This window comes from Cimex lectularius, unplaced genomic scaffold (assembly GCF_000648675.2).
Source record: "Cimex lectularius strain Harlan isolate CLEC.00 unplaced genomic scaffold, Clec_2.1 scaffold125, whole genome shotgun sequence".
NCBI lineage: Eukaryota > Metazoa > Arthropoda > Insecta > Hemiptera > Cimicidae > Cimex > Cimex lectularius.
In genome coordinates this window covers 928,232-956,100 of record NW_019392662.1, presented here as the reverse complement: position 1 = coordinate 956,100, position 27,869 = coordinate 928,232, and the positions used below count along the sequence as shown (strand labels likewise).

General features: G+C 36.6%; 1 protein-coding gene across 3 annotated transcripts; it reads left to right on the top strand.

Annotated features, from left to right (window-relative positions):
- The first annotated feature begins 157 nt into the window (after window positions 1-157).
- On the top strand, window positions 158-25,269 carry LOC106668712. Of its 3 annotated transcripts, none has more exons than XM_024224934.1 (4): window positions 158-187; window positions 12,184-12,363; window positions 12,470-12,611; window positions 12,688-13,721. In XM_024224934.1, the coding sequence occupies exons 2-4, from the start codon at window positions 12,294-12,296 to the stop codon at window positions 12,857-12,859; spliced, it is 384 nt and encodes a 127-aa protein (XP_024080702.1). In that variant the 5' UTR covers window positions 158-187; window positions 12,184-12,293; the 3' UTR covers window positions 12,860-13,721. The 3 variants fall into 3 exon arrangements, with proteins under 3 accessions (XP_024080702.1, XP_024080703.1, XP_014253172.1); XM_024224935.1 differs by lacking the exons at window positions 158-187; window positions 12,688-13,721 and adding exons at window positions 968-1,048; window positions 24,978-25,269; XM_014397686.2 differs by lacking the exon at window positions 158-187 and adding an exon at window positions 968-1,048.
- The last annotated feature ends 2,600 nt before the right edge of the window (window positions 25,270-27,869 follow it).

The following is a 27,869-nucleotide window of genomic DNA, read 5'->3' as shown; positions in this document are numbered from 1 at the left end:
AAGAAATCTCCCAATAGATATTTGATAGATAAATATAATAATATCATGTAGTAGTACTAATTCATCGACATAAGACACTAAAACTCCATTTATTTCTGAATTCAAATTAATTATTCTTTTTATATAAGGTTTTTGGTGAGATGCAAAATTAGTGTCAAGAGCGGGATTCGAACCCACGACACCGAAGGTAAAAAACATTAGATAAAAACAATAATTAATAGAAATAATTAATATAGTCAATTATGATCACTAAACAAATATGGATTTATTTCTCAATGTTCTACGTGTAGTTTGTCTTGAGGCCTTTTGCGTTTTAACCTACTGTTTGCTTGTGGTGGGTATTATTTGGCATTGTGCAGTAATCAATAAGGAACAATTAATGAAGTTTGATGAATGGTTATGGCGGTGTAAACTTCTTCTTCAGGTACCACGAAGCTCCTCGATCATTGTCCAAATTCTATTCGCTCTACTTATAACCCTGCCCTAAGTGTAGTACATTTTAGGGTTTAAAATAAAATGTAAAACTACGGTACTATGGTTACGTGAAGTAGTCGTCCGATATTGTTTCAGTCTTCGAAAAGGATTTAGATTTGGAGTGGAGTGAACAGTAAGAGTAACGTTTTTCAATTAATTAATCGTTATGTAAGGCATTGGTTGAGATAAAAAAGTCAGTGTCATGAGCGGGATTCGAACTCACGACCCTCGGCTATATACGCCGCTGCTCTAACCACTTGAGCTATCGTGATTTCGACCACTCGGACACTAACTTTCCACCTCAACCCGACCTTTCGAATTTTCCCTCCTTTTTGCCATTTTTCAATTCGAAAGGTGGGGTTGAGGTGGGAAGTTGGTGTCCGAGTCGATCGATAGCACAAGTGGTAGAGCAGCGGCGTATATAGCCGAGGGTCGTGGGTTCGAATCCCGCTCGTGACACTGACTTTTTTTATCTCAACCACTGCCTTATATAAAGACTAATTAATTGAAAAACGTTATTCGGTCAATCGGACCACGAACTCTAATGGAAGTAAGAGTAACTTTTGGAATCAAGGTAGTACGAGCTTTTATGCAGTTTGAATGGTTATGAGGTGAAGGATTTGAATTAAAATTTTTCGAGAGTTTAAGTCCATAAGTTGCAAATGATTAGTTTAGTTTTTAAAGTCCATTTGCTTTATTTTCCCGTTAGTATGTATAGAATTCCTAGTCTTTGGTTTACTTCTAATCAGTCTAGGGTTCTAGTTAAGTTTACTGTCGAGATAGAAATCGAGTTAGTGGACCTGGATAGAGTAATATTTATGAGGGTAACAAAGGGGAAGACATATCTTTTTAAGATACAAATCACCCGGTAATAATTATTTTCAGCGATTTTTATTGGTAAGGTTTTGCAACAGAGTCAATGAAGATCGTGAAGCTTGAATGTTGTATGGAGGGTGCTGAGCATAACCGTGTTATCGGCGTAGGTGGCCACTTGTCTGGGTGGATAAAATAGTGATAAGGCGAATCATAAAATTAAACACTTGTGATGTTGATCTTAGAAAAATTTGGAATGTTTGGTTATTTACTTCTCATTGAATATGTTTTAAGTTGACCTATACACACTTGATGATTGTAATGAAGAAATCCACGTGGGAAATTTTTTTATAAAGGTTTGTTCGTTTTTGAAGATCATTAAATCATGTAAAAACTCCGCGAAAAGCAATAATAGGAAAAATGAATCATGTCTGTGTTGTATACGGCGAGTGATTTCAATGCCCGAGTAAGGCCACCTCCTGCCGTGCGTTGAGGATTTTTAGGAAGGAAAGCTTCAACATTAGAGTTTAAGCGAAGCATGTGGACTTTCTGATAGGGCAGATCTCGTGGGAGCCAATTACAAACAAGTGCGTGCCTCAGATATCCGAGCAACCCCTGCGATAAGGGACTTTGATAACGTGATGAGATAGTCGGTCCATCTCCGGAAAGGGGATTTATGTGACCCCCTAGGACATGCCCTATTTTCGGACTTGCACTTCCCTGTCTGCATCTTAACCAGAAAATGGCTTTTTCTCTTTCACGCGCTGTACCGTTTGACCGCGATATATTTTTTTTTAAACAAACAAACGAAACAAGAGTATGAGAACTCTCTCTTCTGTAAAAAAAAAAAACACCCAGACATTTTACAAACGGTAAAATTGTATTTTTTAACATTAGAAGTTTTATTGCATATCGCACGGTAGCAATTAAGTGGACGGAATTTTTTTATAAGATGTAATATTATTTTGAAGGAGGAGGGAATTTTATTTAAGGGATGTATGCTGGTATAAAAACATAGTCTGTCGTGCTGGTGGAAACGTAACTCGATTCAAAACCCTGGCCAGTGGATTCAATAGGGAGATAAAATAAGTTATCTTCAAATTTTCAGCTCGAGAAGCTGGAAGATCGTCGTATGCTGACAGATGGAGGGACGAAAGAAGAAAACTGAGAGCAAAGTAATCGTAAAGAAAAGCCTTAAATACCGTACGCTACACACTCGATACTACTAGGCGTTGGGGTGATAGATTTAGTTGCAAATAAGCTCTATAATGGGACTAGGCCTGGACATTTCAGAATGTTGGGATAAAAAAAAGGTTGGGCATAGAAGGTAAGGGTAATTACCAAGATGCACTGCAATTAGAGAAAAAGGAACTTGTCTCGGTCTCAGTGCATACAGGGACAGAAAGGGAATATGCTGATAAACTAGCCAGGTAGGCTTCCTCGGCTTCTATTCAATCTTACCAAACTCTTCTGTAAAATTTCAGACTGCCATAAATGAAAAATAAATTCCTGAATGGATCAAATTAACCTACCCAAACTAAGGGTCAAATATGTGTAATTATTCAAGGAAATCTCGTCCAAACCCACCACAAACCTGCTATCCCAAAACGGAAAAGAGCTTAGGATTATTGCAAGTCTGTTATCTGTATATTGCTGACTCAATAGACTTATATTATCCTGGGAGTGGCAAAAGATACTGCTATCAAAAGATATCTGCTAGATGCAAAAGTACTCATACTGCTATGAAGAAAGTTTCCACGCAGACAAACGAAAGGTCAATCTAGCAAATAGAATTGAGGAGCAACTAACTATCCGAAGATAGTGAGCAATAATCCAAACGAGGAGGAGCACAATAGTCCCACTTGACAAACGTAGTGGAAAATGCTCTTTAACCATGTAAACAACGAATCTACAATCTACCTTTAAAATCCCCAGGTTACGATTAATTTGGAATATACCGTTATCAAAATCTACAGCAATGTATCTAAGGTCTATATTCTGCTGGTATTGTTAGTCCCCCAATTTAACAAATAATGGCAGTTTTATCTGTTGTTTTCGGTGGGTTATTGATATCTAACAAGAGTGAAGAGAAATAACAATAATAGGAGACCGTGGCGGTCTAGTACCTAGCGATTCTGGGTTCTAATCCCGACCCAGCTCATCATGTCAGAATAAAGTTACATAGCCCAAGTCCTGGGGTGTACCGCGCTATGCATTCACGATGGTCTACAGCGGTTTAGGACCACCGAAAAGTATTCGATCGAAGAGAAGGTAGCGGTCAACCGCGGTGTACGACGGCTAGAGACGATCGTTTTATTGCCCTTACAGCACTACGGAAACGCTTACTTGATAGTCAACTCCAAACTGGCTGGAGTGAAAGGGTGAGCTCTAAAACAGCATCAGAAGGTTTCGTGAAAATGTAGTCTGTAGACAGGTTCTCTACTACTGAAGAGGCATCGAGTAGAAAGGCGACGAGGTTTGGACTCTTGTACTGTTCTCTTCACACGAGTGCCGATACAGACAACCGGGACTGTGTGTGGAGAAGACGTGAGAACGCTTTGTTCCATGTACCTCGCATGTGTCATAGCCTTTTCAAAGGCAGTCAGTTATAGTATGGGGTGGAATCAACGCCGAACATACCGAACTGATTATCATAAAGAATGGATCTTTGACTGTGCTAAGGTACAGTTGAAGCTGAGGAAGTTTTCTGGAAGCTGTGGTCCCATTGGCTCCATTTATTGCGTGATAATGTTTGACCGCATGTAGCTCGAGATGTCACCCATTGGAGGGTTGGCCAGCATGTTGGCATGAATCCTATAGAACATTTATAGGATTTGTTAAAGAAACGGGTTAGACATCGTTCGCTGCCTCCAACAAGCGTTGAACAGCTTCAAACTCTTGTTGAAGAAAGGGATTGTGCTTCACAAGAAGAAATCCGATCGCTTATTCACTCGATGATTAGGAGACTTAAGGCCGTCCGCGAGGCCCGAATGTAATATGAGCTATTAAGAGAAAAACCAGACAATAAATTGTTAGTCATATTCTATTACTAAATTATTTTCCGGTGTTTGGTGAATTTTATTTGAAATCATCATAATTAAATAATTTTTATTAAAACGCATGATCTCGTTTAATTTGGTTTACAATAAAATTGTTGCAATTAATATAACGATAAAGGTATATAGTTTGAAATAAACAAGAAAATATGAACGTCCGGTTTTTGTTTTGAGTGCATAAGTAATCTAGGCTGTGTATATTGACAATTTACATTATTGTTTGTTCAGTTTCATCAATCAGAACAGTGAAGAATCTCTGTTAAAAGCCTATTAGAATAACTAGATATTAGATTATGCTTTTCCGTTTAAAGAAGTGTTATTTGAAAGTGCAACGTTCAACAAATTTCACTTCCACACGATCACAAAAATGCCTTTCGATTCGTTTGTACAGTGAATGTAATTCTTAGAGAGATATTTGTCTTTAGCTAGAAATGGTCGCTCATCAAACCGTTGGAATAATTCTATTGAAAGGAATGAAGGGTACAAAGGGAAGAGTAAATAATAACAAAGAGAATGGTTAATTATTGTGGCTACAAGGCCTATAATTAACTCGGCTTTTAAAAGGAATAAGAAGCGGGCTAGGTTTGGTTTATGTCACATGACGATAACCATTGTGAGAACGCATTTAATAGACCGTGAAATAGGTTTATTGTTACGTAATTAAGACGGATGTATGGAGCCGAAGGATCTAATGAGGGGGAGAGTGTTCCTTATTGGAAAGTAACCCGATTTTTCGGGTCATTTGAGGAGTGGGCGAACGACCGGGGTCAAGGGTTGTTCATTGTGCTGACCCGATTAGTCGGACCTTTCTCCGCACCGGCGACAAGGTGAAAGCAATCTAGTGCCAACTTTTAGAATAAATGGAATTTAGACGGAGGAGGGGTCTCGGGAATTTCGAGCCGGTGGTGCACAGGCTGTAGAACAATCGTTGATGCCTTTTTGGCCTGGAGGTTGATGGAAGACCGTGTTTCGCGGAAGTGGAAGTGGTAAACCTCCTACAACACGCATGAATATTCAACGAGACAACACACGGATCCCGAAGATTTAATGGTTTTACGGAATATCAAGCTTGTTTTTTAGGATTTTATCTAGGGCTTTGAGAAACTTGAGACCCATGGCGGGCGGATTCGAAATTAACTAACATGGCCATCTTCGATTTATTTCGATCCAGTTTGAGTTATGTTTTACGGTTCATCTCTTTAAATTCGCTTTCCAATAAGATAAAAGCACGATAGAAGCTTTTCGATACGAACTTGATGAGTTTTTAATAAGTTTCCTTTTATTTATTGCAAATTTCATTTTGATTGGCTAAATGCTGGTCGGTTTGGCCGCGAACAGTGTGATTTTGAATTTTCTTTTACGGAGTCGGTCGTTTTTGAACGTCCCGCAAAGTTTATTATAAAATATACATACAGACATTATAACAGGGTATTCAATGCTAATTAGCACATAAATAAAATTCAAGGAGACAAAAAAATAACTTAAGGAGCCATACTTAAAGAATATGTTTTTTGGTTCGAAGAAAATCTTTCTGAAAAGGGTTCTGAAGGTGAATTCAATCATCGTGTAATAAATGTTTGAAAACGAATCCCACATCAACGACTGGTCGTTAAAAGACGGAAGAGCTTTAAAACGGAAAGTGTTCTAAATTGTACTTAAACCACGGCTGCGATGCGATTTCCGTTAAGTTTAATGTCAAAAATTTTTCCTACACCTGGTCAATTCGGGATTCCGTGAGTCCGGGCTTCGAGTCAGAATCAGAACCATTGTGAGCAAACTAAAACGGTCATTTCGAGATTAGATTTTTCTTGGTGAGGGGCGGACATGAAGATACGGTGGGCAAACTGATAAAGTCACTTTCGGTGAACAGATGGCCCATTGTATTTTGCTGTGAATACGTAAAGATTCATCAGTGGTTTGAGTTATATTTGTGTTGAATTTAGAAAAATCTGCTTTGCTGCTACTGGTATTTCGCTTCTCTCGGGATATTTGTATTTTTTACATATAAATTTTGTATTTACCTAACAATTTGGTCTGCCTATCCACGCTGGGTTGTCTGTCATCGTTCGGTTTTTGCTATCTACTGTGATTTTTAACGACCAAATTACATTTTCACAACCCCGCAGACAACAAGGAGAAATTTCACAATTAAAAATAAAAAAATATTAAAGCAGATGCGGTGAAAAATGTTTGATATACCAAAATAGACAAAATACATTCTTTGAACTTCATTAGTCAATATGTATAACGTAAAGGTTGACGGACTATCAAACGCACAGCGTTTTACATCACGTCATCACCCACCGACAAAAAATGAGTCACGTTGGTTTATGCTCTGACAGTTATTTAAATTTAACTTTTAACCATTGCTTTTGGGTGAGGTTATTAGATGGCTTAATCAGCACGTCATCTAATTATGTAAAAATCAAGTTTTAACTTTAGTAATTGGCTTAATTACTTTCGCGCTCTCTGTAATTTCTAAAACTGTACTGAACGAGTTGAAATTCTGCCTTTGTGAACTTATTGGCAGTGAAAGGCACGCCCTACCCTTCCGGGATGAGTGACTTTAACGCACCGCGAAATTATAAAAATAACTGTATTTCAAGTTTAAAGAGAGTTTTAAAAAGAGGGCTTCAACAATAAAAAGAGGCTTTTTTTCGAAGTAGGCCAAAATCATAAACCACGGGTCCCATTACCAGCCGGTCCGGCCGCGGCTGTCCAATGATTTACGCCAAAATTGCACCACCCCATCGTTACACACAAAAACGTCTTTAGCCTTAATTGGAAAAGAAGATTTTTATCGTCAGTTAAAGGACCACCTCTTTGTTGTTTCTTATTTGTCAAAAAATATTGTTCAGAGGAAATAAGAACAGAACACCAAAGTGTATTACGTGTTAATTATAAAATAATATTACAAGTTTCATAAGGAAAATGTAGAAGTTGTATCTTAAAAATTATCGAGTTAATCAAGATATCGTTGATGTATATCTGCTATTTATAATTAATAGCACTCTCAACACTAGCACGGTCTGTGCCAGTCTGCTATTTCGTAAAGAATTTAAAGATTAGACTTTGGCTAACTTGCCTGTGCTTATAATGGAATTGTTTACAAAAGAAAAGAAGAAAAAATGTTGGATTAATACAGAAAGGATCAAAAACGGTGGTCAGAACAGGATAAAATTCAATTTGATCAAACGCTTTCCAGAAATCAAACAGATAATCTAGCAACTCTTCCGTTTTACTTACTTTCACATTAAAAGTAATTCCTGTCATACAGGAAGGCTTAACAGCCAACTACCCATTCAGTGTCTCGGACAAGGGGTCAAACAATATTACAATAAATTCTTCGTACCATTATCAATTAAAAAGACATAGGCTGTGCTGGGATTCGAACCCAGAACCGCTAGCGTCCGACATCCCTATCCACTCGGCCACTACTTTCACTTAAACAAAATCAAATAATTTTTATTAATCACGAACAAGAATTTACAACTAAAACAACGATTATTGAATCCAATATTAAACAGCATAGTAAACACATGAAAATTTAAAAAGATCGTTCATTAATATTTATTTATATTATCTTAACAGCACAATAACACATTTAACCCAATACAGTGGTAGCGTGAATACTCAAAACAAGTTACACTTTGTCTTGCATCACAAAATTTATGTTTTGTAACTCTAACTTTTAGTTTTAATGACTACAGACTTTCAAAAATTATGTAATTATAAACATGAGATGATATTTACTGCTTTGATTGTCTGTTCTGTTTGATTTTGACTATTTTTCTAATAATTGACTTTTTGTGTAGTTCAAAAAAGTTATATAAATTTATTCCCACTTTATCATCATCAGCCATTTAACAGAAAAAGAGCCAGCTTTAACAAAAATCTAGTTATGTTTTCAATGTTTATCAAACATCAGGTACAAGGCCAATTTGAAAAGAAAACACTCAGTTACTTCAGCAGTTTTTCTTTGTTTTTATTCACCTTTCCCATGATTTCTAACATAAAATAATAATAACATTTTTATCTCAACCGAAACCTTAATTAATTGAAAAGAATTTATTTGGTCAAGCGGACCACGAAGCTTAATAAATTTAATAAGCAAACTGAAGTATACTTCACCAAAGCTCTCTGTGGACATTTCAACTGTCGCCGAGAATCAAATAGATTACACGACATTTGAAAAATGGCAAAAAGGAGGGAAAATTCAAAAGGGAGGGTTGAGTTGGGAAGTTAGTGTCCGAGTGGATCGAAGTCACGACAGCTCAAGTGGTAGAGCAGCGGCGTATTCAGCCGAAGGTCGTGGGTTCGAATCCCGCTTGTGACACTCACTTTTTTATCTCAACCAAAAACCTTAATTAATTGAAAAGAACTTATTTAGTAATCAAGCGGACCACGAAACCTAATAAATATAAAATAATAAGGGGATAATCTGGCTGCACTTTATTTCTTTGAAAAAAGAGGTTGCTACTTTGTTTTTTAGAGAATGAAAATTTTCTACATAACAACATGATTTGAGATTTCTTCTCTGGGGGTGCAATATTTTAGTGTTAGGTGCGTGATCTCACTTCACCCTGATTATAACCGTATCCAAGCATAGAAGATGATGAACTTTTAAAACGCGTCTCAATGACAAAAATTGATAATAGAAACGACATCGATATAGAAAACAATGACAGTTTCATCACCAACAAGTCCTCAAAAACATATCTTTATATAGAAAATAAAACGAAAGGAATGTAGAGATATATTTATAATATTGTGAAAAATTGACAGAAAATGATTTCTTTTAAATTTTCCAGTGAGGATAGGTAAACCAAACTGATCGGAAACGACTAACAACATTCTGGTCTATCTTCGATGTGATCTGTCAGACGCATATTTGCTTTTCACTGTATTCAGTCGTTGGTCAGGAATATAAATAGGACAGGAAAAAACATACCTGTGAAGATGGCGGAAGAGTGTGACATACCAAAATAGAGGATGGACTTACCGTGGTGATCCGAAACGACGGACATATTACAAAAAATCATTGGTTTAGCTTAGATTAGGTCTTTATAAATCTGCACTGTTGGTTTTAAAAGATAATAATTATTTATAATCCTAATACGAGAACAATTCTTTAATTTTCAAATAATCTGCTGGATTCGAATAGGACAATTATAACTCGTTTCGCTCTAGGGATCACAATAGTTACTATTGGCATAACAATAGTCGAAAAGATAGGGCGACATTTATGGGATATCGTGTTTTCAATTTACCAATTCTTCTTGTTTCATAAACATGAATCTAAACTAGGTTTTTATGAAAAATAAACCAGTATGAAGACTAAACAAGTTTACATATGTAAACGATACGATCGTTTTAAAGCCATTTGTGTGCTCGGGCGATCTACTTAGCGTAATATCAATGATGTCTCGATAATATCTAACAACAGACGTTATATTTTGTTAGAAAAACAGTGGGCCCCTGTTTACAAAAAAAGGTAATAATAAAATAAATATAAAAAACAATCTATCCCCTCAGTATAAGAAATGAACCCTTGCAACCAAAGGTCAAACCGACCCACCTACAATCCTCGATTATAGTAAACCATTGTTATTAATCACCTGTCACGTTCAAGTGGGCGAACTGCTACTAGAAAAAATACTAAACATCACGCATTCAAATCCTGTACAGATGTTATAATGAATTAATGATGGCAGGAAAGGCCCATTAGTTTTATAGGATTTTTTATGGGATGCTTATGGGTTAAGCATTTAGGATAACGGCGGTAATGATTTTTAGGCGTAAATTATTTTCGATTTGTAGGTACTGATGAATTCGCAACTTCCTCGCATATGTCAATGCCACCGCGTATTCATGCAATTCCACGCCCATTCTTTTAGATGCGAGTCTATAGCACAAAACGGCAATTTAAAAGGACGATGATTGGGATTTTTTAAAGGAAATGTGCAAAAAAAAAAAACAAAACAAAAAAAACAACAGTTATTTCGCCAATTTGAATCTTGTCTTCTCAATAAATTCTTAAATTAAATTTAAAATTCTATCGAATATCAAACTAAATCAAATTAAAGCTGAACAATAATATGATAAATAAACAAACGGGAAAAGTTTTTAAATGAGATGCTTTTTCACATTATATTTATTCATAAATAAATAATCGGGCCTTATCTGCGGCTCAGTATTGTTTCGTGTTTAAATCGTCTTTATTGTATTCATTGGATCTACATAAAAATTTAATGATGGACCACCACAAAGAAAAAGATTAGGCTGAGACAGATAATTCGACAACTGACAAGATACATATATCTTGGTATTTTATACACTCAAAGACAAAAAAACAAAATAATTTAACAATTACATAAACAACAAAGAACGAGTGTCCGGTTTGTTTTTTTGACTTTGAGTGTATAAAAAAACCAAGATATTTGTATCTTGTCAGTTGTCGAATTATATGTCTCAGCCTAATCTTTTTNAATATATAAATATTATATATATATCGCTGTATAAATTACAACATACTTCTTTTAATGCAAACCAAATTAAAGAGATTAGAAAGTCATAAGTTTTAATAAAAATGATTTAATTATGATGATTTGAAAGAAAAATCAACTAAACACAGAAAAATTTAATAGATTAAAATTTAACTAACAATTTATTACCTAGTTTTACTCTTGCGTATTACTACTCTGGCCTCGCGGAGGGCATTAATTCTCCTAGGCTCCTAGTAAATAAGCGATCGGATTTCTTCTTGTGAAACAGAATCCCATTCTTCAACAAGAGTGGTTTGAAGAAGTTCTGTAGGATTCATATCAGCAGAATATGCTGACCATTGTGTAATCCTTACATCCTCCAAATAATGGGTAACAACTCGAGCAACGTTCGGTTGAAAATTGTCATGTTGTTGAAAATTGGCACGAAGTTGGGAATGGGACCACAGCTTCTAGAGGAACAGAGTCCTTGATTATACCCTCTGCCATAACTGATTGTCTTTGAAAAGTCTGTGACTCGCGCATGGCTCATGGAAGCGTTCTCCACGTCTTCTCATACACGGTCCCGGTCGTCTGTTTGCCACAAACCATACAAGCACTCATCTGTGAAGAGAACAGCCCCCATTGCACAAGTGTCCAAACCTCGTCGCCTTTCTACTCGATGCCTCTTTAGTAGTAGAGAACCTGTCTGCAGACTACATTCTCACGAAGCCTTCTGATGCTGTTTTAGAGCTCACCCTTTCACTACAGCCAGTTTGGAGTGGAACTATCAATGAAGCGGTTTCGTAGTGCGGTAAGGGCAATAAAGCGATCGTCTCTAGCCATCGTACGCGGTTGACCGCTACCTTTTCTTCTATTGTATACATTCCAGTGGTCCTAAACCGCTGTAGACCATCATGAATGGTAAAGCGTGGTACACCCCAGAATTCGTGGGCTGGGCCGGAATTCGAACCCAGGAATGAGACAGCACTTATTTGTTAGAGAAACCCCCCCCCCCCCCTATTGTTGAAGTGGGCAAGCGGGATGCTGATTCGCGATTAGTTGCGCTTTCCAGCAGTAGAGAAGCTTATGTATGTCGTCTATACGCTAGGACTAGGACGTCTATTTTCTTGAAGTCCTCTGACGACTGTTTTTGAGCTCAACCTTACATCACGGATCGTTTGGACCTATCAAGGAAGCTGTTTAGTGACCCATGCTTTAAACCAAAAAATTTTTTTACTCAAATTTATTGTTTTACTAAAAAAAAATTAGAAAGCCAATTAAATCACAGTTAGTAACAGTAACACTCTATAAAGGAAAACAACATGTTATTAATTTTTATATCTATTTGCCTTTAGGAATAGAGATGCTCCATCCACTTCAGGGAGGAATAAGGGTACTTCAGGTCATCCTCCGGCATGCAATACCGCATCGTCCACACTATTCATGAAGGTTGTCAGGGGCCTGGATGTCGCCCTGGTATAGAACCTTGGGTGCACAACGGATCTGTGAGAGGAATAAAACCCCAAAAGACACAGGTAATGGAGCAAAGGACATCAACAAGACCCCGGGCTTGTGTAGGGTTTAATACAAGAATTAGTTGCATACTAATGCCGAAAGTATGTTCCGGCAACTTTGTTACAGCAATCCTAACAGCAAAGACTGCGGCTCACGTTGCTGGACGGCATCGTGAGGTACTACAGGGAACAAAACATGGAATTAGTGATGGGATGTGTTGCAAATGCTCACCATATTATGTGGGGAAGTACGGACATCAAGAACCGAGGTGAGTCCTTATCAGATTACTTAACTGGTGAAGAACTAATGATTGTGAAAAACTAACTAAAGAAACTAATGATTAGGCACGAAGTCTTACACCTGACCATTATTTCCCAAGGGAATGATGAAAACATCTTAAACAGGAATGTATCCAGGGAACCATCAAATTCTGATCATAGGCACATAAGATTTGATTTGAACACTCCCTCTCTCATAGAAACAACGTACAGGACCCCAGGTACACCAATTGGATAAGGGACAAAAGAAAACAGGGTTGAACAAGGAATTGAGAGATTGGGAGGGCCTAGAAATTTCTGTGATGGAGGTCACCAATGCGCTCCTACAACGAAAACTGCACAGAAAAAATAAGGATAAATAAACATAAAACAGTCTGGTGGAACAAATACCTGATGCTTGTCAACAAGAAATTACCTTCACCTTGTTACCATGCTCTATAATTTTTAAAAAACTGTTATGTGAGGTACGCCATTGCGTTTTCTTTTCCTCACCATGTTCTTAGAAGGTACACGTACCTAATTTCAAGTCAAAAGTAAGACAGTCAGGAAAAATCGTGTTGCTGAAATGCCAGTTTTACCAAGTTTCAAGAACTTCTTTGGTTGTTTATCGAAGGGAAAACATCTAGCAATTTTGTACGCTACCACCTGCCGTTAGGAAAGCTCAATCTGTTGGCCTTGAAATCGTGCGACGCCAGGGGGATTCTCAACGTGTTATTTGGTGCAGTACTTCACGTTAATAGCTAACCGGCAGACAAGTCGCGAAGGGATGCCTCATTAAACAGTCGTGCCCGGTTCCGGGAGAATGTGCGGGTGGCCAACCCCCTCGAGCTACCGATCCTCAGCTCAGATTGAGACTGAACTGTTAAAATTGGATTAGGAGAAATTCAAATAGACCTCGACTGACCGGCTTAGAAAATCGCCGAAAACCCTTATCAGATAGCTTGCTATGTAGAGCTTGTCAATGAAATACCGGGAGAGAGTTTTTTTTCTACACGGAAAACAGTAGATGTTTGTGGACGGATATCTACCTGGCAAACCACCATTTGGCTTATTAATGGTTTTATATAATAATGTAATACACAGCAATCAGATCAGAAACATTTTCATATTTTTTTATCGTAATACTATAAGGATAATAAAAAATGTTATGTGAGTCATAATTTGAGGCACCCGCCATCCAGGTCGGAGGGGCGTTAAAGTCCCTGGGTATTTTGCAATAAATAACGCCGGATTCCACAATCTTGTCCACGACTCCTGGCGTTGGACAGGTTTACGAGAGTGGCTTTGAACCGGCTGGAAAAATAAACCCGAAAAATCCTTATCAGATCCCACATTTCAATATACAGCGTTTTCATAGAAGGCGCATATTAAACTTTTGCTGTAGTCATTTTTGAGAAAAGTGACTCGATAAATCACGATTGTTAAAGTGTAGAACATTTTAAAATAAGGTCAATAATTTAAAAAATGTATTTACAATGTAGATTTTATTTAGCATTCAAATAAATCACAAACGACCGAGGAACATAAAAACATTTGAACACAACAATCGCACTGATGATTCAGTTAAATCCGAAGAACATGAACGTGAAGTATTCCAAATCCATTTTAACTTGTGTATTTGATTAAGATATAGAATATGGAAGTAAGAAAGAGAGCATTTAATTAGCATAGTCAACCAAGGCTGTTACAGGCGTTCGACATTCTTTGACGGTGTTTACTCAATCGAAATGAGGGCCGAGGTAAGTAGATTTGATGTGTAAGGGTGTCGGGTTCCTTAAAAGAGTTACTGGCCATTACCATTAGACTATCTTGACGTCCCCCCTTCTGTAGTTAACCGCCTGATTTGCATCCTAGACCCTTGAACCCTACTGAAACGGATTTAAATGGAGCATCTCTCCTACAAGTCCAAGATAGCCCACTATCATCGCCTCCGACTTAACAAACTTGCAAGTAATACTTTTAACATATAAGTTTCATTAAATTTGAATTACGTTCTTAAGGATTTCGGTTTAGATGTAACTGCTTATGTTAGATTCTCTACTTATAAATTCATAATTGACGATACTAGTGTCCGCCTCGAGTCGTTATTTCACCATGAAGCAATGTCGTGCCTGGATTTTTTTCTCAAGTAGGACTTTAACTATTGTCTAACTATCTTGCTGATAAAGTAGAGAAGGGAAAGAAGATAAATATAGAAGGACCTACAAATGACAAGAGAAGGTCAAACACCTGAACGTCAAACATCTGACAAAACTGGTTGGTCTAACCTACTTAAAAAATAAAAACTAAGAGCTCTATAGGGATTTTGTAAAAAAATGCTCACACTTATCTGTTTTGCTAAAATAAAATGAAATACTAAATCGTTTTAGTTTAAGAATGATGATTCATTTTTTAAATTTCTGTATCTGGATTGAACAGGATATATTAAAAGCGGCATCAGGCCGACCACAAAGGTAGTTGTATGAAAAATGTCAGTCCTTGTGTCAAGGAGCAGGCCAGCCTGTCTTCCTTTTGAGAAGTGCAAGACAAAGGATAACAGGATTAATTTTTTTACGCGTTAATATTGAACCGGATCACGCCACCGCCCCCCGCAGGGGCAACGCCAAACACCCGGGAACCGTCTTAAATCATAACTACGACCTCATCGGTCGCCAGCAGGCGTTTCCTCAGTTCCGTCTCGCAAGAGGCGACGGATGGGAATGAAATGCCAACGAAACCAATCTGCGAATGACCCGAGGGCCAATCAGGTCGCTTCAATATCTGCCGTTTTCCCTCGAGAAGCGATCGTGATGCCTAGTAAAGAACGCTTGACCCTAAATGACCCCACGATCCCCTGAGGCTTCCACGACCCACCCTCACACCTGTTACACCAGGGCGAGCTGGGTTTCGCCGTGCAACTGTGCAACACCGAAAAACGAGACATCTAGGCCTATTAGATCGGAATATGGCCAACAATTACGTACATTAAAAAGTGATGTGCCTTAAGTGTCGTTCTCAACATATAGGTACACGTGAAGAAGGCGACAAAAAAATAGTAGATGTTTCCACATAAAAATCCGCTGAGAACGTTGAAACTTGCAAAAATCTTTTTATAATCGTGTATGATATGAAATTTTACAAATCTATTGTCAAAAAATAAAGTGTGATTTGTAATTCTCTATAACAAACCATTCTTCTCTATCCACATTACATCACTCATAGAGCATATAGGAACAAGGAAAAGACTGCAAGTTTATAAATCCAAGTGTATCTATCAAGCCTTAAACAAACATGTTAATAAGTGGTCCGATGTTATACACAATATTCTATTGTAATGTTCATTCTCTAACGTGATGATGACGTGAATGAACGATAAGAAAGAAAACATATTTTTGTTAGATGTTCACAATTTATTTTAACAGTGTAAAAGTGGGATATTCTGAAAAGCGACAAAAGAAAAGAAAAAACGGTAAAAAGAGTGTGGGACAGTATATCAAGGCAGATCGCGGAGAGATGCACGTTTCGAGTAAATATCACCTTTGGAACGTCGGACCGCCGAACAAATTACCCCGCTCTCCTCACAATTGCTACTGGGTTATCGCGGGACCTCTCCCATTGTCTTTTATATCAAACAAATTCTTCCATCAACGCTTAACTTCTCGCCCAGTAATTCTGACTGGACTTGAAGTCCACTTCCTAACTAAATTTTTAATACGAATTGTATAATTATTTAATAAGTTACATGCTAATAGAAAATGGAAAGAACTAAAAAACATGTTAGGATGACGAACAAATGAATATTAGTCTCAGAATGAATGGGGCCTTTTGTAAAAATTACTAGGGAAAATGATAAATTGGCATTAGAAAATAAACCCTCTCCCATACATTTGGATTAATGGACTTGAGCTCATGGGCATTACCAAGCAATCAAACTTAAATTATGAGGTTTCTTCTCGAGGTCTGATGAACCAGTAGTTGTTCAAGTTCCAATTATTCTAGTCTGTTTAACATCGGCTGTTTAGGCGTCAGAGACATTTCAACATTTCACCTCATTTATTGGCCACTACAGAATAAAAAGCATGGGTAGTCCCATTTGTAAATAACAGGTTCAATCTTGAAAGTAAAGTTCTCGAGCTTTGCTGCTCACTTCAATGCTCTTTCCTCCTAATCAATCTGAAATCTTCCAAACTTTAAACGAAAGCTGAATCGACGGGTTTCTCGTCTAAGTTTTAAGGGCTAACAAGGAGGACTAAAGGTTAACGAAGAAGCTGATAGCGTAAACAAGTACAGCAACACCAATAGGGCCAGAACACTTCTGAAAAATTTCAACCTGCCATAAAAAAGGAACAATCGCCAAATGGATTAAGTTAGTACTAAGTTACATTCTTGTAACGACAATCCAGCCTGAGGTTGGGTTAGATAAAAAAAGAAGTTGGCCTCTTTACGACCTGCGCACCACAACTAGTCTACTGTGCATCTCCATTGTTGTCTAGAGCTCCGCATTAAGAACTTTGATCAGTTACCAGACCCAAAGATTTTTCAAGGACTCCCGTGTGTATCCTTCAGGCCAGGGCTTTCCTCTCCCAGTAGTAGGACTCTTCTTAGCCTACATAAGCCTTCGCACCAACAGAGGACATGTTCATGACAGCATTTACACAGGCTTGTTTCTGCTGCACCGAATCTATAATAATGCCCAGTCAGCAATCAACTATTATTCTAGTCCTAACACGTCCTAGATTTCTCGTACTAAGAAGTAAAAGACTTCGGCAAAATAGTCTCTCCTAAACTTACATTAGTTCTGCTGTGAGGAAGTCGGAAGAAGCTGAGGAAGATCGGGCGCAGAAGAAGCCGAAGGCATAATAAGGAAAAGGTTTCTACTTACACGCAAACATCTGTAACTAAGGAGCCATTGTCAGTGCTAAGGACCGTAATAAAAAGTCAGTAGGTAGATAGTTAGGTATAACCTGTACGAGGAGGAGCACAATAGACTTATTTGATGGATCCATTGCACTTCTTACAAATCCATTCTTTTAAGTTACAGATAACTATAAAAAAAGCGCAAATTAAAACAAAAATGAATAGAGTATGTAACATAATTGAAAGGAATTGTTAAAACTGATTAGTTATTACTGATTATTCCTCCTCTCAAGCAGGTTAGTGTTTCGATTATCCTGGTCCAGCTTGAGTGGAGAAAAGTCTCTCATGATTGCAAAGAAATAACATCATAATTACTCGATGGATTGTGATATATAATAAAAAAATCTGTACCGAACTAAGGACTGACAAATAGCTGTTAATCATCTTTCTAGTTGCTTAAAAAAATATCGAATAAAGTCATCGTTGGAAACATATTAATAAACCCGGTTATATGACTGGATAAATAAATTTATCTTTATAATTGGTTAATTAAATCAATATAACTATAGTATTAATGCTATTTTTGTTAATGTCTATTGTAGAGGAAGGGCTTCTTCTGAAAGGGCCTCCGAAGAAAAGAAAGAGCCGATACCTTGTGTTCTGCTCACGAAGTTAATTGAATAAAAGATCCGGACGATGAGATTGATTATTTCATTATAGGTTTTATTTACCGACCGACCGGCGTTCATTGTGAAACGTGGGACTTGGGTAATTTGTTACATGTTATTTCTCGTTGTCGGACGTTGTGCACTGCGTATACATGAATTATGCTCGTCGTGATCTTTCGGTTTTGTCGGCGTGCCTTTGCCACAGAACATTCCCTGCGACATTTCATAAGAAGAGGAGGGTGGAGATAAATGCGATTGATTTTCTACGGCAAAGTTGCGTGATGCTATCAAAATCGTGATGATGATGGTCGTTGTGCATTTAACGCTGTTCTCACATTAAACGTTCGTTATAACTATATAAGTTATTTCATAATACTAGAAATCTTTTTAAATTACCATTTTGATTGTTTTTAATACTGCCGTGGGAGTAGGCTCGGTGTAAAAGTTTGTGTTAAAATTTCGTCAGCCCATGTAGGGTGTAGGGTATTGTATTTTGAGAGCGGAGTTCGTAAACTGTTCTGTGACTGGTCTGTCGGGATTTACTGCGCCTCGTATCTTATGTACAAGATAAACTCAGACCCTTCTGCCATTTCCCGAAGTAGGCTTTTGGCGTTGAAGAATTTCTGGAACGTGTTCAACCGCGTTAACAACGTACGCTCGATTTACGGCGGCCGCTCAACCGATCGATGGGATTATTCACGGCGGAAACTTTAAATTCACGTTCAAGCCTCCCAGAAAGTAGAATCTGAGGTACAGACGGTTACAAGTTCATGTAAAATCTATAATAATAAAAGTCTTTGTGTGATAGACGGTGACCTCATAACCTATATAGACCTTATAACGAAAATCATAACATACCACTACATACAATTTTTTTATCGGGTTCGCAACAGCAGAGATCATATAAACCCTCAGGGTGCCGGTCTTTTTGAAAAACAAAACAAAAACATCTGTAAGTATGTCGGGTTCGAATGCAGGGCCGCTGGATTCGAACCCGGGACCTTTACCTTACAGTGATTAGCGCCGTGTCAACTCCTAAACCGTCGCGGCCACCGGCGCCCAGTTTCGTCATTGTTATATTTATTTCAAATTTTCGTACAATGTACAATTTATTTTGATCAATTTGTAATAACTTAATAAGCAATCTATTGACTTGGCTTGTCACACTTAAATGGGGTTGATCCCACAATTAATTCTTTACTTGAACTTACGCTAACTTCGTTCTGTCACAATTTTGTGACAAGTTGATATATTTATTATTTGTTGTTTACATTCCTAAACAATGATGTTGCTACTGTTTGTTTTATTTACATTTAAAGCTGTAATATTTGTTGTTGATGCGTTCGTTGGGACTGTTTTTACCCAGGGCCATTATCAATTGGCAGAAGTTGAAATCACCGACTGTTTATTTTGAAACACATGAAAAAACACATTGTTAAACTGGGGTAAAAATGAAAAGTAGTCGTTCTCCGGTTTGTTTCAGTTTTCCCATCGATGTACCCAGAAAATACTTCAAATCTAGTAAAACGGAAGAATATGATGCAACAGAAAGTGCATGGGAATTTTTCTAAATTGCAAATTTGAAAAGGCATTAAGAATTCAGATTTAATGTCAAATTCGTTCAAACAAGTTCTAGTTAAATCCAAACAGGCGTAAAATTTGAATCAATGTACTAGAAAATAGTAGCTGAAGGTCGTGGGTTGGAATCCGGCCCCTGACGCTAACTTTTTCAACTCAACCAAGACCATAGAAAAAAGTATAGTCAATTGAAATAAATAACACGGTCAATTATGACTGCTGAAAATATGTGGATTATTAGTAGAAAATTTTTCTAAACAGCTTGTATTTATTGAAATTGGCATACAGAGAAAAGTTGCCCGATGTGTCCCCTTAATTGAAGAATGTCATTTCTTATAGAGAGGGTGTAGGAATGCCACGAGCAGATATTTCGTTTTATGTATATTGTATTTATTAGTGTGTGGTGTTCTGTGACCATTAATTAATGATTATTTGGAGATCGTGAGATGCAGTCTGGTGTGATGTAGGTTTAGAAAAACATTTTCTTTATCGTGCCAACGTTTCGATCTTTATTGAGATTATCTTCAGAGCCTGGGATTTATAAACATTGTTTAAATTATATAAATACATGTAGGATGTGAAAAATCCCAAAAACAATGTTTGTAAATCCCAGGCCCTGAAGATGATCTCAATAAAGATCGAAACGTTGGTACAGTAAAGAAAATGTTTTTATAAACCTACGTCACACCAGACCGCATCTCACGATCTTCAAATAATCATCTATTTATTAGATTGAATGTGTTGTGTGAAGGGGCCGATTGTGGAATGTTGAGTACCGACCACATCGAGCCTCAATTAGATTAGTTATGTGTGAAGGAAGGCTGGTGGAGAAATTTTTCACCATTTTACTGGAGTGATTTAAAAATGAGTGAGTGCTGAGTGTTTTCTAGGCAAAACCTGCATGCCTCGGAAGTTGAAATGACAAAGCTGTTGACAGCCCCTGGAGCCTAGCCGTAGCTAGATAAGAAAAGACCGAGGTATGACCCGGGTCTGCCAAAACCCGAACAAATCTTATGCCAAATTTCAAACAATTGGGAATTTATAAATAATTATTTAATTTAAAAAAATGACAGCCCAATGATCCGGTCGAACGGTTCAGCTCGGGAAGCATCTCTTATTTTCTAACTCTCGTCGTCCGGTCCGACTGTCACGAAATATTTTCCGCAACCTTTCCACCGGTGGCAGCCAATTCAAATATTTTTTGAGAATATTTTCGTTAAATATTGTATACATTAACGATGAATTTTTGCCAGGCTTTATTAAAACTTCAAAATATTTTTATTTAAAATATTTAAAAAAAAATTATATATTTTTTCCCTTTTTAATTATACGTTATTATAGATGTTTACTTTATGCAGTACGTTGAGACTTGCCTAATGTCATAAATTAAATAGGAATTTGGGCATATAATACTATTTAATTCTTTATATTTTTTTAATACACATATAGAAAACTGGAATATGGTTCCCAATGAGTTCTAAAGTGCTCGTCCCTGGTTCTTTATAATTTGTTTTATTTCTATAGTTGTATATATTTTCAGAAAATTATTATTATTATATATGATGGTATAATAAATATAGATAGAAATGGCTTTTATGCCAATTTGATCAACCGATATTATTTATAGGCGTTGCATTTAATTAACAGAGAATGATTACTTCTTAGGGTTTTTTGTCTTTGTCCAGTACACATTAGTTTTATGATGTGAATATGAATCAGCTAAATTCCGGTGATCGTCTGTCGGGTCGAGACCAATCGGAACTTTTTTTTTCTCTCTCAACCAGTTCCGCGTGTAAAGTCATCGGGCACGAGCCTCAACCGTGATAAATGTTTGTAAAGTCTGGGAGGCCGGAGGCCATATGTTTGGACCAGGTGATTGCAAATGCCCACATGACTGAGTCATCAGAAAAACCTATTCCGTTAATGGAAAGATAACTGATGAGTTTATAAAATATAGGCACTTCTTCACGGGTTCGCGTTGCATTTTTGGATTTCCATTTTGATAATTGTTCAATTATCGTCAGGTGTTTTTGGCGTGTTCAGTTCAGAAAGAGACATTTTCTTGGTCTGGCGAGAAAGTTATGTCGTTTTTCAATTATAGTGTGGTGTTTAGTGACCGTGAAAGTGAGTACAAATACTTCGAGTCTAAAATTTCTATCATTGTATAAATTCATTTTTTCACATCCTACATATGTTTGTATAATTTAAACTATGGTTTTAAACCCCAGGCTCTGAAGATGATCTCAATAAAGATCAAAACGTTGTCACGATAAAGAAAATGCTTTTCTAAACCTACGTCACACCAGACCGCATCTCACGATTTCAAAATAATCATTTTTGTCTATATTAATTTCGTTTACAAATACGCTTGATTAATCCCTAAATTAACAGGCTTTATTTCTTCTCTGTTTCTGTTTTCATCTTCTTTAGTAGGGTCGAATATTTAATAGGAAATCGTGTCTTTGGATGAAAAGCATTTAAGGTATTGTTTACTTTATGAATTCCAAAAAGGGAACAATGCAACTGAAAATTTGTGTGCAGTGTTTGGTACTAATGCTGTAATTGTTCCTAAAATCTAACGGTGGTTTGCTCGATTTAGAAAAGGAAACTTTGTTCTTGAAGGTGATGCGATCAGTGAACTTCTTTTTGAGGCATAGGCTAGAGGAAAATCCATTTTTGACAACCCGAGAACGAGGAGAGATGTTGAATGTTTCGAACACAACCTTTGGAAACCACATCCAAAGTCTTGGGTTTGCTCAATAGAACGTTACATGGATCCCACACGAATTCAGCGAAAGGAATTTGGCGGATCGCATCTCGATTAGCTCTTCACTGCTCTTACGACCCATTTTTCATAGATTGGTAACAGGTGATAAAAAATAGATCTGATACAAAAACATAGTTCGCAAAACATTTTAATGCCAGTCCGGTCAACGGCCCCCAGTTGTTCCAAAACAACAAATGCACGAAAAAACCAACCTGTGCTGGGCATTTCGTGGGACAGGCCACGACAGGCCCCATACATTTTTAACTTTTACGACAAGGGCAAACATTTAATAGTGAACTATACTGTAAACAGCTAACACATTTGCTTCAGATAAAGCAAAACTGGACCACAAAAAAAGGAGACCAAACAGTTAATAACTTACCTGAATTGGGAAATTTTATCACACTCGCCACATTCTCTGGACATTTCAGTTTGTTACCACTATTTTTTTCCGTCATTACAATTTTTTTAATGGCCAAAAGTTTGCAAGTTGTGAAAATTTTCAAATAACTGTTCAGACGTTCCTGGACTCAAAAGATGGCCATTTTTATGCAAAAGGAGCATACATGCTACCTGAAAGTTGGAAAAAGTAATTGTAAAAAATGGAAAATACATCATCGAATAGTTAAAATATTAAAATTATAATGTTATAAAAACGTCATTATTTTCTTGTCAACACAATAAAAGGTCACTGGATTTTCTCCTAGTTACGGTGAAGTCGGGCTTTATTTAACAAGCCATTGTACGTCATAAAGATAGTGATACAACACTACGAATTGGTTATGCAATCATAAACACTCTTCGAAAAAGCAATAAATACAAGTGTGAATAGCTTCGGACAAGATCTGTCGTCAATTTAAATATAGTCCTCATGTAACAGTAATAAATAAGATAATAGTATCAAAAGAACCAGTTCAATTATATTGCAATATCAGTTAAATCGTATGAATGATAAATAAATAAATTTATTGTACAGTTGAACTCCTTCCATCTTTTATGTAGACGTTTTTATTGTCGATTGCACATAATATGAGACATATGCTTTGTTTAGGGGGAAAATCTATTATTGAATTGAATAAATAAGTTGTGCAAATATTATATAAATATTAATTATCGAATTAAAAAATCATTACTTTTCATCAACCAAAAATAATTAAAAACCTTGTTTAAACCTTGAAAACAGCTTATTTTATTGTTATCATGAATATTTGAAGAAAAATCAGGGTTTTGAAATAATTATTCTTAATTAAATGTCACTTTTTAATCATATTTATTTAAACTATAGTATATGTTTTTGAAGATTTACAGTGCAAATTTTTGAGAAGGTTTTGCGAACGCATTCGAGATGTGGTTTTGTATTTTTACGAAATTAATAAAAATAAAAATCTTTTATATTTAGAAACGCAGGCTACAAAGCTACGGAGCTTTGTACAAAACATATCAAAATAACAAACGACCTGTTCCCAACTACACAGTTAAAAATATGTTTTAAATTGTAAAAACAGAGTCGCCATAGAATTCGATTCTTTCGCACAGGTTATTATTAAAGATAAAAGATTATGCAGTTCCGAAAATGAACAAGTATGTCTAGGATAGGTTTGGTCGCTGGTATACATCGAAAAGCCTGCTTTTGACAGATTGCGAGGATAGGAGGACAATTTTAGGAAACGATCAAGCTGACATTTTGTTTTATCTCCCTTAAAGACCTCAAGAAAAGAAGTATTGTTGTGTTCATTGATACTGAAACATCCCTCGATAAGGTCTGTCATTTTGGAATTTTTGCCAAGTTTAAACCGCATCTTCCAGACACTTTCCGACCTTCATCGTGTAGCAGACACAATATTATATAGACCTTTTCGAAAATAAACAAGTATGTCTAGGAGAGGTTTGGTCGCTGGTAGATGTCGAAAAACCTTGCGTATGATAGATCAAAAACAGCGAGGATAGGCTGACAACGATAAGAAAGGACCAAACTTCAATTTCCTCACTCCTAACTATCTCAAACTGAAATCTCAAAACATTTCAACAGATCATTTATATTTAAAATCCGTCCACAAGGCCTGTAATTTTGGGATTCTTAAGCTTAAACTGCACTTGACATATACAATGTACGTACAAGTTATTTTTCAAATCCTGTAGATGATAAATATATAGTTTGGTTGTTTCTTATTAATTTGGCCAGTGAGATGGGTTTTGTCACCACTAATTCACTGTTCGATGTCGAAAAGCGAAACCTGCCTGGCAGACCAAACCGGCGAGGGTAGGCGGACCAAAATGATCGGAACGACGACCGATGTCAGTAGTTGTATTGTTAAATTTCGATAAAAGTTTGGGACCTAACTTTTAATCTGTAAAGCAATTTTACATTCTATAGTTAGCAGACAGTATAAAAAGGGCATCAAATTATTATGCTTTCTACTTTCTACCGGTTTTTCGTAAATATCATTACGAAAGATAAAAAATGAAATTTTTGTTTTTCAAATGGTAATCTACATTTTCACTTGCAGATTCGTCAAATACATTCGATGTCATGAAAAAAGGAAAGACCATTTCAAACTAGACGCTGTCACCCAGAATTTAATTCTTCGTTGATCTCTGAAATTTGAGGATCTAATAGTGTGCATGCAACCACACTATGTCACACAGTTGAAATTTTCATACACTTTATTTTTTCATTGACCTCAACTAGTGTAAGGATCACTTGTGAACCTAGTGGGAGTGTGCCCCCACCAAGGACAGGCCCAAAAAGGAGATAAGAAAGGTTGAAGGAAGGTTTTGCTGCTTATGGGCCACATTGAGGATCCAGTGAGTCTTTTTCCTATATTTCTTGTTCCTTTAAAGCGATCAGCTTTCTTTACCAAGATATTTGTATTTTTATTTGTCCAAAAAAGAAAAATATATTTTGTTTTATCGAATTTTTATTTTTATTTATAGAAAGAGAATTATTTTGAATTATATTATTTTCGTTTGAATTATGATTATTTTCTCACAGTAGTATAAACCAAATAGGTTCAACACTCCGCAGACAACACGGAGAAATCTCACAACCTCGTAGAAAAGAAACAAGAAACGTTTGTTTGTCTAGGTTGAGTAGTTTTTTAGAAATCCAGGGGTGAGAGTAGTAAGTTCACACCCCGTAATTAATCTTCCCGTTGCATTTCTAAGAAAATAATGCCTTCATTTGTATCATTATCAAATGTGTCATTTTTAGCGAAAGACGATGATACCAATGATGATAGATAGATAATGATGTTTATTTACAATAAAAATTATTTTACAAAATATATTCAGTACATAAAACATCCTAGACAATAACCCACAGGCTGTCTGTCGAGTTGCCAAAAGAAAAAACATAGAATAATATTAATAATGTTAATAATACGAATACTAATACTAACAATACTAATACAAATAGTCATAATTTAAACAATACTTTATTAATAATTGATCCCTTCGCCCCACAAATCTACCAGATTACTAAACTCTGCCACACAAAAGTAAAGGTAGAAAAACCAAATCCCCGCAAAGAAATAGTACAGTGCCACCACTGCCAGGAATATGGGCACACCAAAACCTATTGCCATCAAATACCAAGGTGCGTGAAATGCGGAGGAACGCACAAAAGCCAAGAATGCCGGAAGAGCCCAGACGTTCCAGCAGTATGCGCATTGTGCACCCAAAACCATCCTGCTAACTATAAGGGCTGCGAGGTATACCAACAAANAAAAAAAAAAAAAAAAAAAAAAAAAAAAAAATAATTGATATTATCGATTAGGAACACTCTGTATTTTAGGGAGTACAAAACATAATTGTAGAGACTGTGCCAGTTCTGCCCATGCAAAAATGAAATTACTTCATTTTTTTCTAAAAACAATTTGCCAAACCACCTAAGTCTGAATTCCTTCAATATAGGGCACAACGCCAAAAAATGGAAGCCATCCTCATACGCACCTAAATACACAAAGCACAACGGTACGCTTCCTCATTTCTGTGGACCGAGTAATTAAGAGAGAGCAACTGACCTCTTGCTTTCATTATCACACTTATCATATTCAAATTATAATTTTTATCTCAATAATGGTGATTTTCTCCTAATTCCAGATTCAGTTCTTTGTATAAACCATGGAAGACAGACCGTTGTGCTCTTAATTTTAGTTTATTTTTAAAATCAGTTCTTAAAACATCTACAAGCTGTCCACACTATTTTTATTTACGTCGGAGTAATTCAAGGGGGTTAAACCGTGTTGTAGACACAAATGGTCATATTCTTTTGCCCAAAATATTTTCTTGTCTAGTATTTTCAAGGCCAAAATTCGAGGAGTCTAGCAGAAGACAATGATAAAACTTTTAGGATGTATGTCAGATGCAGGCTTAATTTGTTGAAAAACAATGGGTCAATCCCTGTCTCTAAATATAAGACATAATCAGGTGTATCCTTTCTTAGGAAAAACAACCTTTTGACAAAATATTTTTTTTCAATTTCTCCACACTGTCATACCATTTATAGCCCCAAACCGAGAGACTTCCAAGTAGAATTGATACCAAATTTGGCTACATTTAATTTTTCTTTAAGATGTCTTTCCATAACAAGCTGCGGTGTGAGATATATACCCAGATATTTATAATGGTTCACAATCTCAATATTTTGTCCAGCATAATTCCAAATCCCTTTACTCCCAAGCCTACCCCCTCTGCGGAAGACCATTATTTTTGACTTGTTTAAGTTAAAAAACAAATTCCATAATAACAAACAAATTCCATAACAATAATTCCATAATAAATAACAAATTCCATGGTATCAATGATGAAATGGTATTAATAAAATCGCCATATAGGTTATATCAGAATTTTTGATTCTGAGATGTTATTAATTTGTGATTGGCCATATTTTTCCACATGTCCGTCCCATGTTCAATTATTGCCGACCCATTGGGCTAAGTAGTCGACTTCCGAGTGTAAAAATTGATGAAAGTGTAAAACGTGACTTAAAGGCAGTTATTACGGCAAGTGCTGTTTAAAAGAAAGAAAGCAGTTTGGAGGCGATAAAGTCCGTTAAGTACATTTTGCTCGGGGCTTGGTTTCATAGGAGCAACCTTGCTCCTAACCTTGGAATGGATTCTCTCGTGCCCGCTCGAGGCCATGCACCCGACGCACACTCGAAAACCAATCATTAATTTTCACACTGCAGGTGTATCAATGGGCCAATTGACATTCTCATCAAAGTTGCGGATTGGAAGGAGTCGGTTTGAAATCATTAGCATTCATTTTGTCTTTCATAAATGCAGCGACCGGGTATTGATTATTCAACAGGCTCGCAAATAAGCCACCTGTCTCGACATACAAAGAGACCCGGCGGATCTAGACGGATTTAAACTCGGTACAAATTACTAGGGTGCTGC